The sequence below is a fragment of the Stegodyphus dumicola genome, chromosome 2, assembly GCF_044657685.1.
Source record: "Stegodyphus dumicola isolate Sdum_Otavi_A_Nest chromosome 2, ASM4465768v1".
Lineage (NCBI taxonomy): Eukaryota > Metazoa > Arthropoda > Arachnida > Araneae > Eresidae > Stegodyphus > Stegodyphus dumicola.
This window is the reverse complement of record NC_140769.1, coordinates 201148709-201168557: the sequence shown is the minus strand read 5'-3', so window position 1 is coordinate 201168557 and position 19849 is coordinate 201148709. Positions and strand designations below refer to the sequence as shown.

The 19849-nt window shown below is 32.9% G+C and overlaps 1 protein-coding gene across 1 annotated transcript in view; it reads left to right on the top strand.

Annotated features, from left to right (window-relative positions):
- U2af38 (U2 small nuclear riboprotein auxiliary factor 38) overlaps window positions 1-19849 on the top strand; it is a 44071-nt gene that overhangs the window by 13616 nt on the left and 10606 nt on the right. The window contains exons 2-4 of the mRNA XM_085811630.1: window positions 4451-4538; window positions 4626-4701; window positions 14654-14733. Of these exons, the coding sequence (XP_085667756.1) occupies window positions 4451-4538; window positions 4626-4701; window positions 14654-14733 (244 nt within the window). The remainder of the gene's footprint in view (window positions 1-4450; window positions 4539-4625; window positions 4702-14653; window positions 14734-19849) is intronic.

Here is a 19849-nt window from a genome sequence, read left to right as displayed (position 1 = left end):
TTTACATTCGAGCCAAACAAAAAATATATAATCTCTATAAACTACTTTTAAATCAAACAATGAAATAACATAAAAAATGAAGTTCATCTTGTACCATCTAAGCACTACACTAAGGAAATATCCACTTACCTTATTTAGAAATTTCCATGTCTTCAGTCTGTATCGCATAAAATTCCTTAAGAGAGTTTAATACTCCTTTCTCATGTTGATTTTTAATGCTACGAACATTAAGCAATGAAGAGTCAAATCTGTAAGACTACCTACACCCTGGTTACTATGGCAGCGATGCTTCCCTTCCTCTGTACTCATTTGGTGGGAGAGTGAGTAAGCCATAAAACATTTAAACACATCACCTCAGTTGAACAAAATACCTGCTGTCATTTCTACCATCTGGGACTCAGACTGCAGGGTGTGTTTTGAACAGAAAAAGAACTTTTCCACTTTTGTGTTGAATGAAAGATATCTGGGAGATACGTGCAAGAGTTCCTATTGCTTTTTGCAAAATTTGTTCATCACGCTTTTCAATGTTGCGTAATGTTTCATAATTTGCCGTTATTCTGAAGAAAACAGTTTTTAAAAATACTAGATTTTTAAGCATTTCGGTAATTTCATCGCGACATAAAAATTATATATAAATGATTTTATACTTGATATGTGTATACATATATAGCATGCACATAATATTCCATTTACTCATCCATCCATAATATTCCATAAATATGTGTAAGCACTTTCCAGAGCTTTATATATATTTTTTACTTGTATTATAAAATCATATAACACTCTTAGCTATATTTTTTAATTCAAAAGTGGATAATCATTATCAAATCTTTCTAGTACACGGAGAAATTGTCTATGTATCCATACATATAAACGTAATAAAAGATACTATTCTTGATCGAATATCTTTGGCAGCAATATCAAGATGCAACGAAAATTAGAAATCAATTACTAACATGCATTTTATTACAAAAACACTAGCAGGACATATTATTTTCACAAAAAACTTAGTGTGAAAATAATTTGCGGCACATTATCTGAGATCCACTTTGAATGAAAACTACATAAAATGTTATAATGAACAATCAGTTTCAAGATTTCACTTGATACTGAAATGCATAAAATCATTGCTGTATTCTCATTAAATCTATCATTCTGCGCTACTAGAAACGAAGTACGATAATTTCAAATTCAAAATTTTATGACATTACTTTTACAGAAAGTGATCTCATGTCTTCTAAAAATGAAACCCCACATCTGTTTCTATCCAAGCGCTTACTTTCTAGACAGAGTAATTTCAGTGTAATGTACGTTCAGTTTTGTCTAACTTTGAACGAAAAAAAAAAAACTATGTACATAACAGGCAAAGATAGTACAGCACATAAATTTACTCAATTATATTGGATTACCAGAGGAGAAAAAAATACCCTGATGAGATAATTCTCTGAGAATTCATAAATGCTAAATTAAGAATAAATTTTATAAAATGTTTACTAATGAATACATCTATTTGCATAGTAAATTTCCTTTTCTTAAAATTTTTCCATCTTTATCACGCTTATCGGAGTGTCATATTTGACGTCACAATTATGGTCCGAAATTTCATTGCTGTAGATTGGATGATTACCAATATATAATTCTACTAGTAACCAGGGCCAGTATTAGAGGTTTTTGCTGCTCACTACAATATCTGTGGCTCCTACTTCTGCCATGCTCCGCCAGTGGCTGAGTGCTTAAGAATATTTATTACTGGAAGTTCAACCTGGTTTCGGTTCAATTCCAGGTGAACCAGCTGGCTGCATGGTTTGTTTTCCCCGTGTGTAACATGAATAGAGCCAGTTTCTCTCAGCAGTTAGGCTGACCCGTGGCCAAGCAGTTAAATCGCTGAACACTGGTAGTTCCGACCTGGGTTCGAATCAAGGCGAACAGGCTGGCTACATGGACGTTTTCATAATCTTCCCTGTGTGTAACGTGTATGGGGAGCCGGTTTTCTAAGAAAGTTCACCATAAAGGCATCCATATTTGCCATAATAAACTAAACTAAGCTTTCAGAAACTTCTTCCTCGAACGCATCTGCTATCTGCCACCTCGTGGCTTTGCTATATATTCAAAGAGCCTAACCCAATTCTAGCACTCAGTTCCTCTCTAAATTCTAGTGGGCAAGTGCTATTGTCGCCGATTACTGGTAGTTCAACCATGGCACATTATCTGAGTTCAGCTTTGAATTAAAACTACATAAAGCGTTATAATGAACGATTAGTTTCAAGATTTCACTTGATACTGAAATGCATAAAATCAAATTGCGTTTCTACATATCAGATTTATAAAGTACAGCTGATAATTGTAGGAGTATCAGATTCATAAAGTTCAGCTGATAAATACATGAGAAGTGGGAAGGAATTCATAAATTACAAAATTTAATGGTTGTAACGATAATTTTAAGCACGAACGTCGTTCATAAAGTTATGGAAAAAAAAGCAGTCAGTACCTTTAGTGCGGGTAGTAATCACTACAAAAAATCTATTCTTTTCTGCCACTTTTTTGGTAGTTTTTCAAAACCTTCGGTCCGGAAACTTGGTGGCCCGAGTCCAAAAACAGGTCAACCTCATTTCGGACGTCCTGTGCAAAATGGAAGATAGGACCAGCAAGATGTAGCTGCAAGTTTGAAAAAAGGTAGAAGTCTGAAGGTGTGATGTCATGTTATATGGTGGATGTGGGGAAAGATCCCTTTTGAGTCCGTACAGAGGCCAGTCGGTGAATGCAGACACATGTGGTATTATCTTGATGGAACAGTACCTTTCAGTGCCGGAACTCATTTCGACTCTTTTCCTTGATAGCAGCGTCAACATGCACTAGCATCTCGTTGTATCCTTTACTTTCAAGAATCTTTCCACTAGAGATAATTCAATCTGGACAATGGCAAAAAGGCTAGAAAGGAAACACGAGCACATTGGTCCCATTCTTGGCATTAGTATGGTCTATGCTCAAAATACACAACAGATATTTTCTGATTACATGCATCCCAATATCAATTGAATTCAGCTTTTGGTGGAATTTACAATCTGTGACATATTTTTCAAAAACTACACTTCACAACATGCATACATGACAAATACACAGAACCATAAGTAAACAAGCAATAATATATATTTATATATAAATTTTACTAAATGATCATAAAATGTTCCAACACTAACAGAAAGTTCTAACATCCAAGTAAATGACATAATAAAAAAAAAAAAAGCAAGTTGAACAGCCAGCACATGAATGCAATGTGCATACACCTGTAAAAATATGCCATAGATAACTAACAAAGTTTTTATAGCAAATGAATGACTATGAAGTTTCCAATAATACCACGTAATGATGGTGAATTCAATTTAGATCGCAAGAACATGCTCATACTTTTGAAAAGATTCAGTTATTTCGGCAATTCCTTGTGAATTGGAATTTACTCTTTCAATATTTCCCAATATAGTGTGAATGGAGGAATAAATTGTTCTAACAGGACTGAACAATTATTAGCATCCCCTCATATGTACACACACACATACACCCCAAAAAAAAAAAAAAAAAGGGTAAAAAAATCACTTGGGCAATCATTCTCCTTTGACACAAATGCAGTTGTGTCAATAATTTCTTACCTTCAATTAAAAAATAAGCATATTTTACTTCGGAATTAACTTACTATGAAATCATAAACACAAGGTATCAATATAAAGGATAAATTATTTCTCACCTCTCGGGAAAACATCCGCTTGTTCGGAATCTTCCACATCTCGGGAATTTAATTCCATATTTATTTCTTGAGTTTGACGTCGTCTCTGAACTCTATATCTTTTATTAAAACGAGGATGTTTTTTCGGTCTTCCTTGATATTTTCGCATATTTTTTTGCTAACTGACCACAGTTCACATAAATGTAAACAAAACGAATGCGGAATAGCAGTGCAATAGGGTTGCCGTAAACGTCGTTCTGCTGACAGCTGACACTGTTTAGGGAAAACTGTGTATAAAGGAATATATGAAATGATTCTAAATATTATTTAGAAAAAAATAGGATTTACAGCTGGTATCAAAATCAATTATTTCGGTAATTTTTGCAGAAATAAGATTACAATTCTAAATTTTAACTAGTAACGCCATCTATTGATAGCTTTCCAAACTACACATTCAAATTACGTATTTCAAACTAATTTTTTTAAATATAATACTTAAATAAATTTCATTCCAAATGTGATTCTAACTTTACATTCCAGAACTGACCTATTGCTTTATATTTCTGCTATATTTCACGCAACATAGTTTCTTAATTAGCGATTCTATGTGTAAACAAACTTTTAATATTGTAATACTACTGTAGTAGACCATCTTAACAGCATCCATAAACTTTCTTCAAATCCTGTTCGCTTTCTAATTGTATGTATTACTTAGCGCAATTTTTATTGCAGAGTTAATTGCTCGTTTTACTTCAAAATTGGAGCTTGTCGTCATGGGGATAGATGCTCTCGCATTCATAACAAACCTACATTCAGTCAAGTAAATATTTAAATTTTATTTAAATTCTTTATGAAATTTTAAAATTTAAGATAAAATAAAATAACCTTTCTCGCTTCTCTTTTCTAGACTGTTCTTTTGCAGAATTTATATCATAACCCTCAGAATTCAGCACAGTCTGCTGATGGATCACACTGCAAATTTTGTGAGTATTCTTGAGTATTTTCAATGAATTATCTAATAACATTCTAACACATAAAGAAATTTTATTACTTTATTTAACATAAATTTCTGAAAAGAAATGCACTATATTTCTGAACAGTAAAATTTAGCTGCAAGCTAAGTTTGAAAATTATCGTATTGTATAAGTGAAGTTTAATATTGTCATGTAAAACTGCACTATACCGAAAGTTCATATAATTGGTCATTTGACTTACCTAACCTATCATACGTACTAGCTGAAGTTGAGTTCAGGTCTTCATCTCTTTCAAAGAAAGGCCAGAAAAATAATCTGATTGGTAAAAAAAATTACATTAGTAATGTTTCAGGCAGAATTGAAGATTTTAGCCATGAGATTAATATTGATGTTACAGGGTTCGTACAGTCCATAAGAGTCCTTGGGTTTTTTTGGAACCAATTTTTTATCTTCAAAAGTTCTTAATTTCCACCAAATTCGGCAGAAGGTCCTTAATTTTAATCATCTGAAATTTCTCTGTTTTTACGAATGCCATTTTGAATGTGAATTAACATTTTGGATAAATATTTTTGGCCAGTCATTGACAAATATAGTTATCTTTTGAATGTGTGAAATAATTTGGATGAAATTATTTCACCTATTCTATTTATATTAAAGTAATTTGGAAATAAATATAAATGGATTATGATTTGTTCCTATTTCTAATATAAACGGTGGGATACTCAAGTTTCTGTGCAAAAAGTGAAACATAAGAATTTCGAAATTATTTAATTTTTTCTAATAAAGAGCTCTTAAACAACTTTTCGCTTTTGGGAATTCTTTATTAAACGGTTCCAAAATTGGCAAAATTAAAAATGGACAACAATATAAGAACATGTGGCGAGAGATGCAAAATGGTTCTGGTCTATGATTATTTAGCAAGATCGCTTTTGGGAATTCTTAATTAAACAGTTCCAAATTTGGCAAAATAAAAAATGGACAACAATATAAGAACGTGTGGCGAGAGATGCAAAATGGTTCTGGTCTATGATTATGTGGCAAGATATATAAGAACACGCAGCGGAATTTTCACAAGATATCTTGGTTGATTGTCGATTAAATCTCAGGGGTCCCACTATAACAAAGAAATGCAGAAACGAATTGAAAGAGGGAAAAGACTTTTAACTGGTCGATAATATTCCGCTAAATGATGGATAATTTAAAGCATATGTATGTAGATTGTACTCCTTTGGATTAGCTATTATTGCATGTAAATTTGCAAATATGCAAAAAAAATGGCAGCTCTATTTAATGCTTGAACTGGGGGGTGTAATCAGGAAATACTGTGTATTTTTCAATTTTGTCTTTTAAAAAATGAATGTAACTGATAAAATATTAGTTTTTAATATCTTAGAATAAAATTTAGAGCATGGAAATTTCATTATTGCTTTCAGCTTATATTTTTTGATGAGTTACTAATCAAAGAAAAATTTTATTTGAAATTTTCCTTTTAGAAATGTGAAATGGAGTTAAATAATATTAATAATGCTTAACCTGCAAACCCTGTTGTAATATCCCATGGTTTCTGAGACGTATATTTTATTAATTCCTATAAAAGTTTTGTTCACAACATCTTGTAACTCTTAAGTACCTCGTAGTGTCTTTTTACATTCATATAGTCTCTGTCAGAATGTGCACAGCTCTGTTTTGATTATTTTAACATCCTAGGGATGCAACGATGAAGATCAAGTCCTTTCTTTTACAAGGGGGGACTGTATTTCTAATGCTTATTTTCATTTGCATTGCTTTTAAGTAATAGCTTCTGATAAATCAGGTTGCAGCAAAAGTTTTCCACCAAAAAATGTTCTTAACTGCTTCCATTAAAATTTTTTTTGAAAAAAAATTGCAAAAAATCATCACATTGTTTATTTTATTATTATATACTAGGAAACAAATCAAAATATGTAGGTTTTAAGTCGAAATTTTAATTTTTTGAAGATGTAAATACATTTAGTTTTAATATTAGTTTACTATCCCGAGTTATCTCAGGCAAACGAAAACAAGTTAAATATTAGTCTTTGTATGATAGTTTTTAAAACAAAGGACAACACAAAGTGATATCTGATATTCTATACACTGATATCTGGTCTCTTTTCTTACACTGACTTACCGCTGGAATCTCTTCTACACGGGAGCATCGAGTACACTGTGTCATTGGATTTTGTTTCCCCCCTCCACACCTCTTTATAATCACTATCTGAAAATTCATCGCCATTATTTTACTTTTTTTCCACGCAAGTATTCTTCTTTATACATTACTAATCTACAATCCAACGTATACTATACAATAGGCAAACACGTAACCAGTCCCGCCAAAAGAACTGCCCAACCAACAAAACTTGGCAAACTGCCAATCAAAGCTGAATATTTCATTTAATTTCCTCAAGGCTGAGTAAAACTGCGATAAAACGAATCGTATAAACAAATTCTGCTTCGCCCGAGTTTTCCCGGCATAATAATTAACTGCAATGTATATGAACCCGTGATAACTCGGGATAATCAGAAAAGGGCTTAATAAAGTTCAGAAAAAACATGAAAGCGGTAACTTTAGTGCAGGTAATAATCATCACCTAAATGTATGATTTTCTGCCAATGTTTTGGTAGTTTTTCAAAGCCTTCGGTCCAGAAACTAGTGGCCACAAGGCCAGAAACAAATCAACCTCATTTCGGACATCCTATGCGGAATGGAAGATTGCACTAGCAAGATGTACTGCAGGTGTGAGAAAAGGTAAAAATCCAAAGGAACGATGTTGGGCTATATGGTGGGTGTGGCAACAGATCCCATTCATGTCAGTACAGAGTCCAGCCAGTGAATGCAGACACATGTGGTCTTGCATTATCTTGATGGAACATTACCTTTTTGCCAGAACTCAGTTTGATGTTGTTCCTTGATACCAGCGTCAGCATGGAGTAACATCTTGCTTTACACCTTACTGTTGAGAGTTTTATTTTTTTCCAGATACTTCTTGTGGATAACACCACAGCGATCCCACCAGATACAAAGCATGACCTTTTTGTTAGTCAAATCATAGTTTGTAATGCTGTCTATGGGCGGTTCTGGTGCAGACCAACACCCCTTTTCGGCCTGTGTTGAAGTAGATCCACTTTTCATCACAAGTGACGATCCGGTCCAGAATTTTGCACTTGCATTGATATTCAACCAGATTAGTGTAGGTCCAAACCGTCTTCTTATCTGCTTGAGTAAGCTCATGCAGCACTCAGCGATTGAACTTATATGTCAAGTTTATGTGATACATAGCGAAACTAATGAACGTGACACTAATGTCCAACTCCTTAGCAAGCTCTCAAGTGGTTGCATACTGATCTTCTTTAACAAGTTCTTGCAGGCAGTGCTGATCATCATCAGTATGCAGACCAGAGCGCTCTGCTTCTTGAATGTCGTAGCCCTTGTTTTTGAATTTTTGGTACCAAATCTTCACTGTGTCATACGATACAACAGTAGTAAATAAAGTTGCGCACATGATTTGGTGACGTCCTGTAGCTGACGTTTTGTAACAGAACTAGAAGTAAGTGATGGTTCTAATCTGGTAGCATGATAGTTCCATTTCAGACACCTTGTACGTAACAGTAATGAGTAATAATATATTTTTTTACAAATTTCAAAACACGGTGTTCTGAAGCAAATGTTTTTCTTTCAAATGCCAACAATTGTTTGACAAAATATGATTAAACTCGCCAGCGCGAACTGTTTGCACGGACAATATTTATGGTGGCGGGAAACTTTCATTAAAACCCGATATTAAAACACTGCCAAGAATTACATATTATGCCAAGCAACAATATAGTGAATCAGTGAAGATTATATATTAAAATGTTTCCTAAATAATTAATAGGATAACGCTTAAAATATCAGTTATAAATTTGACTTTTTAGGCATTTAAAATTATCTCATTTATATGCATGGACTACAAAAGTGTGCTTGCAGTATTAAGAGAACCTCCTTATATATAATGCCTCTTAATATACATTTCATGGTATATTTAAAATGTGAAAACAAAGTGAATGATTTTCAGGAGGCTGAGATTATAACTTAATATAAAAAGTAATCAGTTATTTTTTAAAAATATATAATAACATTTTTATGCAATCTGCTCATTTAACCCTTTCTTGACAGCACACCTTTAAGAGGTGTTTATTGGGTGTATTGCAAACCCTAACTGTAGAAAAAAAATTCCCCCCTCCAAGAAACGTTTCATAGAATCCTAATGTCATAATTTTTAGGTATCATTTTAGATTACTTAAACTCTCATGTACATTAAAATTAGCGTTTAATAATCTGTTCTCTTTAATTTGCATGTAAATATGTAAAAACAATTTGCTTACCTTGAGAAATAATATTCAAGTTATTCCAAAATTTTAATGGACAAAGTACATTGATAAATTTTTAAAAATTAATTTTAAAAAATACAGCAATGTCTAGTAACATTTAAAATGAAATATGGGTGTGGTAAATCTTGAAGCATGGAGAATTGCAAAGTCGACTTTGCATGATCTACAAGCATAACATATCCATTATTAATCGACTCATTTATCGTGCGATATATTCTTCCTTTGATATAAATAACATTTTCTTGCCATAATAAACTCAAGTCAAGGCTTTCTGAAATAAAAAAGCGATTACATAAACTATATCTGAAAACAGTGCAAAGGTAATTGCACTGACATTAAACCCTAAAAGAGCCTACATATTAGTGGGAAGAAGTAAAGTATTTGGAGAGATTACAGAAACGTGAATGTTTTTGTCACCCAGAAAGTTGAAGTAAACTCTGTTTGTTTACATTATGCTTTCCCTCCTGCCCTGCAAAAGTTGATGAACAAAATACCAAGTCAGGCAAAATGTTAGATTAAAATGCATATATGCATCACCCATACACTAAGCTCATTCTCTCATTCCTTCCCCCCCCCCACATACACACACACACTCAGGGATAGATAGAAAGGTCTAGCTCATTTCTTTGTTCGATTCCTCGCCTTCCCCCCCCATACACACACACACACTCAGGGATAAATAGAAAGGTCTAGCTCATTTCTTTGTTCGATTCCTCGCCGACGCGAGCCTAATGGGGGGACTTAACAGGCAGTAATCTGACATCACTGTGATACCACCTGTTCTGATTTTCCGCGTTTAAAACTGTAGTTTCATTCAGCTGCAAGACGATTTTCTAGAGGTTACATATCCCAAATTAATTTTAATCATATATATCTGTTTTCTAATAATGTATATATTTAAAATAATTTATATATATGTAATTTTAGTCAGTTTTTATTTTAAATTCTATATTGTAAAGTATCGTTTACGTAATATAGCTTTTTGCGCTGTAGTAACGTGCCGTAGCACTTACAGAAGTACGAAAGGATGAGACATTTTATTTCATGGGACCAAAGGATCCAAATGAGATTTTGCTTTTGACGAAAGAATTGATACACAAATGTCAAAGACAAGATTCTTCTGCAGCGAACATTTTCTATGCAGTGTTTATGAAGATATGAAAAATTGCTTGTTTGGATAGCCACAAAAAGAAACTACTGAAATGGAATGCTGTGCCGAAAGTAAATTATAATGACAATAATAAATCAAATTTCAATGATTTTGAAATAAAACTCACAAATAAAAATGTAGATATTCCTGAATGCCTTAAGTTTAAGGATAAACAAGAACACATTGATAATTTGAAGAACAAAATAATATCCTTAGAAAATTGTATTAAAATATTGAAAAATAGAGAAAAGAAAAAAATTTAGAATGCTTGTTCAGCGCCAAAGAAGGTGGACGACATTTAGACAGAAATTAAAATCTCAAATAGCGAAATTTTGGGGGGAAGCACAAATTGGAGAATTCGGAAAAATGTCTAAAGCCTATTTTTATTACAGACGCAGATTAATGTATTACTGAAAAAGAAGGAAAAAAAAAATCAGGTGGACTAGTAAAGATATTTCACGCTGCATTGTCATAAGAGCTCTGTTATCTTAAACCTATGATTTATGGGGAAAAAAAAATTTTTTTTTTAAATTGGAATATCTTTACCTAGTATTAGTAAATTAAAGAAATGTTGTGCTAAATTTAGTGATGGGCAACTTTGGTACATTCTTGTACCCGGTACGAGAGTAACGGGTACAGACAAGTACCTGGTACAAAATACCCGTTACTCAAGTAACCGTTACTTTGAAAAGTACCGAAAACCGATTTCAAGTACCGAAGTAACGAAATACCTGAGTAACTGTTTGCTGTACCGGAGTACCCTAGTAATGATTTGGAGTACTGAAGTACCCTAATAACGATTTGGAGTACCGAAGTGCCCTAGTAACGATTTGGAGTACCGAAATACGCAGCTAGCGATTTTGCGCACTGAAGGAATTCTGCCACGTCACCACGTGTTTGATTTTATCTGTACGGAGTAAGATTTTGAATATCAGAAAACATGTCAACTACGGAAATGTCTGAGGAGCAGACCATTCGTAGACACAAGGAGCGCATATCACCATTTCGCAAATACAACCAGATACTACTGTCCTCGTACCAAAACCGAAGTGAGCTGAACCCTCATCGATCCTCCAATAACAAATACCGAGAAAAGACGCACGAATACCGAAAAGCACCCGTTTCGGTACAGAAATAACGAATACCGAAAAATACCCGCTTCGGTACAGAAGTAACGAATACCGAAAAGTATCCATTTTGGTACAGAAGTAACGAATACCAAAAAGTGCCTGTTTCGGTACAGAAATAACGAATACCGAAAAGTACCCATTTCGGTACAGAAGTAACGAATACCAAAAAGTATCGATTTCGGTACTGAAGTAACGAGTACTTGGATGTACCGATTTTCAGTATCCATTACAACTAAGTACCTGTTACAAAATACCCGGTTCGGTAGTACCAACTCATCACTAGCTAAATTTTAGTGTAGTCCAAGAATTCAAAGTGATGTTCTTACTCTAAAGAAGGAAAGAGGCGAATATTTGTATTCTGTAGAAAAAATATGCGTTCTCAGTTTCGACGAAATGCATATAGATTGAAAACTCTGCTATGACTCTAAACTGGACCAAGTTTTCGGTTCTTTTCAAAATGTGCAGTTTGTTTTAATCAGAGGTCTCATTTCGCACTCTGCCTCAAATTACTGAGAAACCACGTTTTAGATAAAGGATGTGTTTTAGAAGATGGAACTGTTTTAAATTTTGATATTATTAAAGAGGTTTTAAATAGAGATTGAGAAGAAATCAAATTGTGTCACAAACTAAAAGCGAATTATTTAATGGTCAAGGGAAATGAGAGACAAAAAGTCGCTCCATAGAAAACATTATTTTGAAAAAGTACCGCAAAAGGTATACTCCACCCCACAGGAAATCAAAAAGCATCTGACTTCTATGAGTTAATCGATAATATCTTCAGTGTTATGAATAGTACCAAAATAGTACCAACAAGAATAACAATTATTTAACAAACTAATTTTGTTAAGTACTTGTTAAAGTTATTCTTATTGTATCCTTTGTAACTGGTTATTGATTAGATTTTGTACTAGATTAGCATTCTAGATAAAATATAATAGTCTAAAGCATCAAAGTAATTGGCATAAAAAGACCTGCTTCCTTTACTCATTCTTTTGAAAAATTAAAAGTACTGTATTAGATACTCTAAGTAAAGCTATTTTGTCAAAATTAAGGTAACAATCTTACATACATTTATTTAATTGTAATATAGATATATGTATAAATTACAAAATTGTTTAAAAAATATCGATTATTATATTGAATCGGAAGAGAATTATAACAATGTAAAATTTACAATTAGGCAAAAAAATCAAACGTAGGTTAGCAGAAATGTTGCCATATATGTCATATAGTATGTTTAAAACTATGTCAATGTAAAATTGTTTTTTTGAGTAAATTTAAATAGCTGCTATTACAGTTATCTTAGAAGCAGTATAAGAATTCTCTCAGTTAACATGCAGATAAAGAAATGATTAGAAATAAATGTGCATTAAATAAAAAACCTGAAAATAAAAATAAAAAAACCCCATGGAACTTTATGTTAAAAGAGTAGCACATTTTATGTATTATTTTAAAATTGAGTATGTATTATTAAATTCTTTAATGGTTCAGTCTAAAATGCATAAAGCAGTAACTTTGTCTCTTCCAAATTATAGCTATCTTTCACACACAGCTCATTTTAAACGCTGGTTCAAAAACGCTAATTTTCAAGCTGTGAATTGCATCTGCGCACTCAGTGTCATCATGACTACCTTATCACTTCTCACTTTCTGCTTCAGGGGGAAAAGCTCTATGAGCTAGCCCTTCTCTTCTAAGTCCTGCACACACGGAAGAAAAATAATGACTGATAACTGCAGAAAGTTATTTATTACATACCTGCCTTTTTTTAAAATAAACAGTCATTTTGTATTTGCATGGGCTGTCCTCAGAATCAAATTATAAATTGCGTGCATAAAAATAATGCATATAATTATCCATTCAAGCTCTATAAACTAATAAAACAATTTATGAAAACTTGCAGTTATTCCAGAAGTGGAAAAATCCCTAATGGCATTTAAAATTGTAACAAAATAATCACTTCTTTTAAGAACTTGGTGTGCCATATAAATTCGCTTCGTAGTTTTGAGTATGCATATTGCTTCTTCAAAGTAGCCATACTTCTATCTGCAACTCTTACAACGAAACATTCATCAATCTTTCTTCAGATTCCACTTAACAGCCATTGTTGCAGAAGTATTCGATCTGCTTCTTAAAAAAATCTTTTGTCAGTTTGTATTGTTTTCTTAGGCTCTCCAACTTTACCAAATGCTGTGTTCAAAGTGTTAGGGAACTTTTCACTGATAATTGTTCGAGTCTATTATTATTTTGTCTATCATATCCAGCTGTTTTTTCTCTCATTCAACAGATACTAATTCTCTCAACAAGCTATAAAGGAAGCAGAGTGCTGTCATAAATGTAATTATAGAGTTCTTGAACCAAGTTTCTTTTCAAATAGATATTCTGCTATTAAAATTTTTGACATTATTGCCATTATTTATTCATTTTCAAATAAAGCACCATATCATGTCTATTAGTACACACTTTTTTTTATGTCAAGTGTTTTCAAATTCACTGCTTAATCTTCTGTAGAAGACAAATCCCAAATTTTTATCGTTCCCTTTAAAATGAAAAAAAAAAAAAAAAGTGCAACAATAAACACTTTAGTTCTGTCCTTGTTTACAAAAACAAAATGTGGCTTATTAAGAATTCATCTACATTGCATGAAACAAAGATGCAAGTGTTATGCATTCATTTTATGCTTATCCATAATTGGTCCAAAATCACATTGCTTGGTGAATTTCTTGGCCAACAAAATAATATACAGGTATTCATAACTACATATGTTGTATTTAAATTATGTGTGTATTTCAAAAATCAATTGATAAAGCTTGTTGCAGGTGAATTTTCTTGTCTCTTTTGTTCTCGCAAAAATTTCGTGGTCATCGTCAAGATTGTATTCAAGACAGTTGTTCCCTTTATCAGTTTTGCAGGAAAATATTGTATTCCTGCAGAAATATTGTTGCAGTGTCACAACATGCAAATATCAGCGTATGTTTTAAAAATAGAGTTTTAGGAAAGAAAAAAGTGCGACTTGCGAGTTTAAAAAAAAATTGAAACTTGGAATATTACCACAAAAGAACTTAAATGGTAATTTTGCTTGGTAAAGCTGAAGAATTTATTATGCTCAAGTTTGTCAGAGTTTGGCGCATTCTGAAAATTTGGCGACTTTTACTAAAGTGCAAGTTAGTATGCTAGTACCATAATAAATGCATGTGTGTAGTATTTCTTAATTTTTCCTGCTCATATCATTAGAACTTTAAATGGATGCTATGTATTAACTCACATCTGTTTTATTTTTTGGTTTCTTGTTTAGTGACAAACTTAACTGAGGAAGAAGTTCAAGAACATTTTGATAATTTCTTTGAAGATGTTTTTGTTGAACTGGAAGATAAAGTAAGTTCTCATGTGTGTTTAGTGGCAAAATGTATTTCAAATAATAAAGGAAAATAAAATTAATTCATACATTAGACAGGGTTGCCACGCTACCTGGAGAACCGGGAAAAGTCAGGGAATTCGAAAATTGACCAAAAAATTCAGGGAAAAGTCAGGGAAGTTAAGTATTTTTGTCAAAATCTGGAAAAGTCAGGGAAGTTCATACAATGATTCCGCCAAAAAAAGCGATTTTTGCGCCGACGTCGGAAGAGATAACTTTTTTGGCGAATTGCGTATCACGTGAGTGTCGTTCGGGCAGCTGGCATAGAGCCAATTTTCGCAGCACCAATTTGATTGTCTTTTAGAAAGGCAAAGCAAATTTCCCGCAACTTTTGGTTTCCAGTATTCTCGAGAATAGCATGTGCAGTGCATGAACTAAAGAAAGTACCTGTTCTCGTATAAAACAAAATTATACGAGAACAAAATGGGTTTAATCTTAGTATACAGTACCATGGAGGTTAGAATCAAAGAATATGTTTTGTAAAGAAGGAAAACCTCTCTGCAACAGACGTGGCTCCGTTCCATCATGGAGGGAAACAGCTGTGCATGCGTGATATATCTGCTGCCAAAGCTCGAAACTGGTGTGGAAGTTCGAAGGTCACGTTATCAAGAGTTCATTAAATGAATATCCTTTAAAATTTCTTTAACCACTTGCGCTAAAAAGACGTGCCACGCACGTCGAGATGTTTTTGTCTCAAACTGCGAGCGACGCGAACACCACGCCGATAAGCATTTATCGCAAAAATGAAAATAACGTCGCCTAACAACGAGATTGTTTATTTTTCGAGTTACAGCTCTGGATTGCACTCGCAGATGCGGAGCGGCGTAAATGAGACACTTTACCGCGTGCTATATTGTAGCGCACGGCACCGCAACCGTGAAGTTTAGTCTTAGCGCAAGTGGTTAAACTCTAAAGGAAAAGAAAATATTTTTTGGCGCAAGTAAATTAATTCATGGGTTAGTAATTTTCGGGGGGGGAAACTACGAACATCCGTTTTTAAAATTATTGCGACAAATCTAAGAAGAAACGTCCTTTGATAAAACCTTTCTTTCCTTTTCCTTTTATAAATTTCCTTTTCGCAATAATTTAAAAACGGATTTTCGTAGCTTTCTTTTTGTCAAAGAACGTTTCTTCTTAACACGTTTCTCAATTTCCGGTACACATCGCAGAGAGGGAAATTCTGGCCGTTAGGTTCCGTCGCCAAATCCCTTGGCATATTTTCCCTCCGCATTCTAGCGGCGTAATAGCATTTTACTTGTATGGAACCTTTTCTTCTTTACATAGACCAAAGAATCAGAGATTCTTTGCATAGACGTTCTTTGGTTAGAATAATCTCCATGTATGGTACAATGGGATTTGGCGACATGATGATGCGCAGTAAACGGGTCATTTTGGTCTTGGCGACAATTTTCAAAATCGTGCCAAAGCCTTACCGTATACTAGAATTTTACCGCAAAATCTTTTTAAACTTTTTTTTTCTTTTTAATAAATACCTTGCCATTTTGCAGTAAAATAAAAAAATAGTAATCTGTCATCTAGGCTAACCATGTAATATAACTATATTCGCTAAAATATCGTTGATTATTCTAATTCAATTTTTAAGTAATTATCTTTATTTTTATGTTATTCGTATAATTTAATGATGCTTCTTCCCTCTAAATTTATTTATTATTAGTAAATAATATTTCCAAATTTCAGGAAATTTTCTCTGGCATAATCTTGAAATTAATTCTAGCAGTATGATGACATACCATCACGAAATTTAATGCACATATTTTTTCCTTATGTATGCTGCGAAATAAATATAAAATACCTCAATTTATTAAAATAGATTTCTTTCTTTCATTTAGCTGCAGAATGTCTGCAAAAAAAGCCTTATTTTATTCCAGATTGGGAAGATCAATCTTCAATAGAGAAAACAACAACTATTATAATTATGTTTGTGTTTTCAAGTGTTAAGGTGCTTTTTAAGAACATACCTCACACAAATTAAATTTACCTAAAATCTAACCTAACTATTTAGCATTGCATTATGATTTATAAGGACCGGATTAGCCTCGTGTTGAACTGGTGATGATCATGAGTAATAATTAAATAAAACATACATTTGTTATCCAATTTATATATCTTAAATTTTATTAGTGAACAAAAGTGGAAAAGTGAACAAAATTATCAAACAAAGTATACCAAGAATAATTAAGAATAAATGTCCTTTGGGATTTATTGAATAATTAAGTGAATTTGCTACACAATACAAGTAATACCATAATAAATTTACCTCTTAGCGTAGCCAAAGTACATTACGCGAATAGACTGGAATTTTCTTGAAACACACCTGGAAAACCTGGAAAAGTCAGGGAATTTCATTCTCCTGTTTGAGTGGCAACCCTGATTAGATAAAATATTGTAAAAAGTAATTGAATTCTACCTCTTGTATTCACAGTTAATTAATGTTTTACTTTCATGTTAAAGTGGCCACCATGCTTAATTGGCAAAATAGCATGTAATGTCCAAATTTCAAGTACTGCCAAAGATTTTTACAGTGGCCATTTTCGAAAGGAAATTATAATTTTTTACATTATGATTAATTAGGAAAATTCTGGTACATCCCGATTATGCCCTGTCCTGAAGAATATTCATGAGGCAATATGCTATGTTTCTAAAATAGGCAACCCACTATGTCAGAAAATGTATTTTGTGCATTAGATGCTCATTACTTTACAAAAGATGAGTGCGAGGCAGAGTGGATCTCTAAATTAACTTGTTGCAGCTGCAGGTAATCTCATGCTGCCAGTTATTGTAAATATCATAAAACCCATTATATTTTAATAAAAGGTATTCATAAAAGACAAATGTTCCTCAAGCAGTTAACCAAGAACTACATGTTGAACAAGTAACTCCAGTCCCTTTGTGTATAAGATTCCCAATAAAGCAATTAAGACTGCTCAGCCAGATAGAAAACCACTGAAAAACCTCAAAATTTTGCCAGAAATGTGATGCTGCAGAATAAGGAATCAAGAATTCCTAGACATAGTGATTTAGCATCTAGAAAGAATAGACCAATCAAAAACGGCACAGAAAGTGTGCTAGGCACTTTCTATGACTTCTTCAGGATTATTATTAAAAAGTTTAATAGAATGCATTGAAAAAATGTAATATGAAGGAACCAATAGACAAACTGTTTGTCCTATTTAATATCTTCGAAGATTTTTTTCAGGTCTTCGAAGTATCATCATTATCATCATCTGTCTTTGGTGTACTGACTTTTTATTTTTTGTTATATGTAGTGCATTGAGGTGTGGTAATTCTTTCATTACATGCATTAAAAATTCCTCATACCTCCTTGATATTGTTGCGATCTACTGGTTCATAGATTTGAAGTAATTGATGATAACACTTGATGAAGAATCCCAACACAATTTATTGGCCAGTATTACACAGGACGGTTCCAAAGGCACATTTACAGTCATCGAAAAACTACAATAAACACACTGAAACAATCAGCAACACAGTCTTCAGACTATAGCGGTGAAGATAGCTTCATGGTGCATTTATGATCAAAAGTGAGCACTTGCTACACCCATCATCATACCATATAGTTTTCCTATGATTTCTTTTGTGGTATCTCAACTGGTTGTCCAGAGTCCTCTTCAGTGCATGTTTGGCCATGTTTAAATTCTTGTATTCAAAATTAAATGATTTTCAGTGCAAGAGTAGAGTCCCTGTGAACTTCGTCTAGTGCGGCTTTCATATGCACTGCTGTCTACTTCTTTAATTAATTTATCACTGCATAGAATTTGTTTTTCTCCATTTTTGCCAAAAACTTTTAAACCGCTTGCTTTAAATGCCTACCGAACATGAACTACACGTCCCTTCTGGCTGAAACTTGACCTGAGTGGATCTTTCGAGATGTCCCACCAATGAATCTATTGTAGTGTCATCTCGTAGAAATTTACCTTATCAAACCACCCTCATATATCTGAGATATCATGGCCATCTTTGGGAGGAAAGAATTTCTCATCATTGTTACTATCATGATTAAAATCATTTGGGTTACGTACCGTCTGATAGCTGAGCAAACAAACTTGCAATTTCATTAGCCTTTAAATGTTTTTATTTTACACTTTTCTTTTGGTGTGAAGGCCTTGCAGATCTGCCATCTGTACAAATAAAAATGTTGCAAGATTATTTTTTTCAATAAGTAATAAAGCAATTAATTTGAAATTACATACATTTACAACTAGTATCTAACCTTCACTCTATGTCAGTACTCAAAACATACTCAAAACAGAATATGGATTAAACTGGGCAATGAGGCAGAGCTTTTAATGTTCCACTGCATCATTGGCTCTTAAGTGATAATGCCACATCACACCAGCACATTATGAGCAGTGAACATATTAGGGAAACATCAGAGAATTGCACACCAGTCAAAACAGACATGTTACAGGCTTATCTGGATTGCTACAAACTATTTTGGCACCATATTGCTTTGCCTCATTATTGCTTTTCATGACTTTTCAGTGTGGGTGCAGATAATCTGAAAATATCAAATTTTATTCTATTTATGTTAGATATTTAAATTTTGACCTAATGTATGTTGTTGTCTAGGTGTGTGTAATCTTAAAAAAATTAAATATTTTAAGTTTCATAAAAAGAATTAGAATATGGTTTAGTAAGAAATTATTGATCAAAGATAAATTTAAAGTTTTGGTTTGTTTTCTGATTTTATACATTTTTTTACTTAACTAGAGTAGTAAAATTTAATTGTGTATGTACAAAATTTTCACTGATACTTAAAGATTTTTTCCTTTCTTTGAAGTATTTCAAAATCTGCCATGTAAGTGCTTTTTTAATGCTTTACAATAATCTGTTCAGAAAAAACAAGCATAAAAATTTTTTGGCTGCATCAGTTTATTTAACAAAGTTATCTTTTTTAAAAAAGAAGAAAAATATTGCTTATGTAATAAATTTACTGCATAAAAGCTAAAATAGTGGTTAGTTATGCTGACTGCTGTACTAAAGAGCCTGGGTTTGAATCCTGGACAAGGCATAGATGTTTGTAATCATATATTG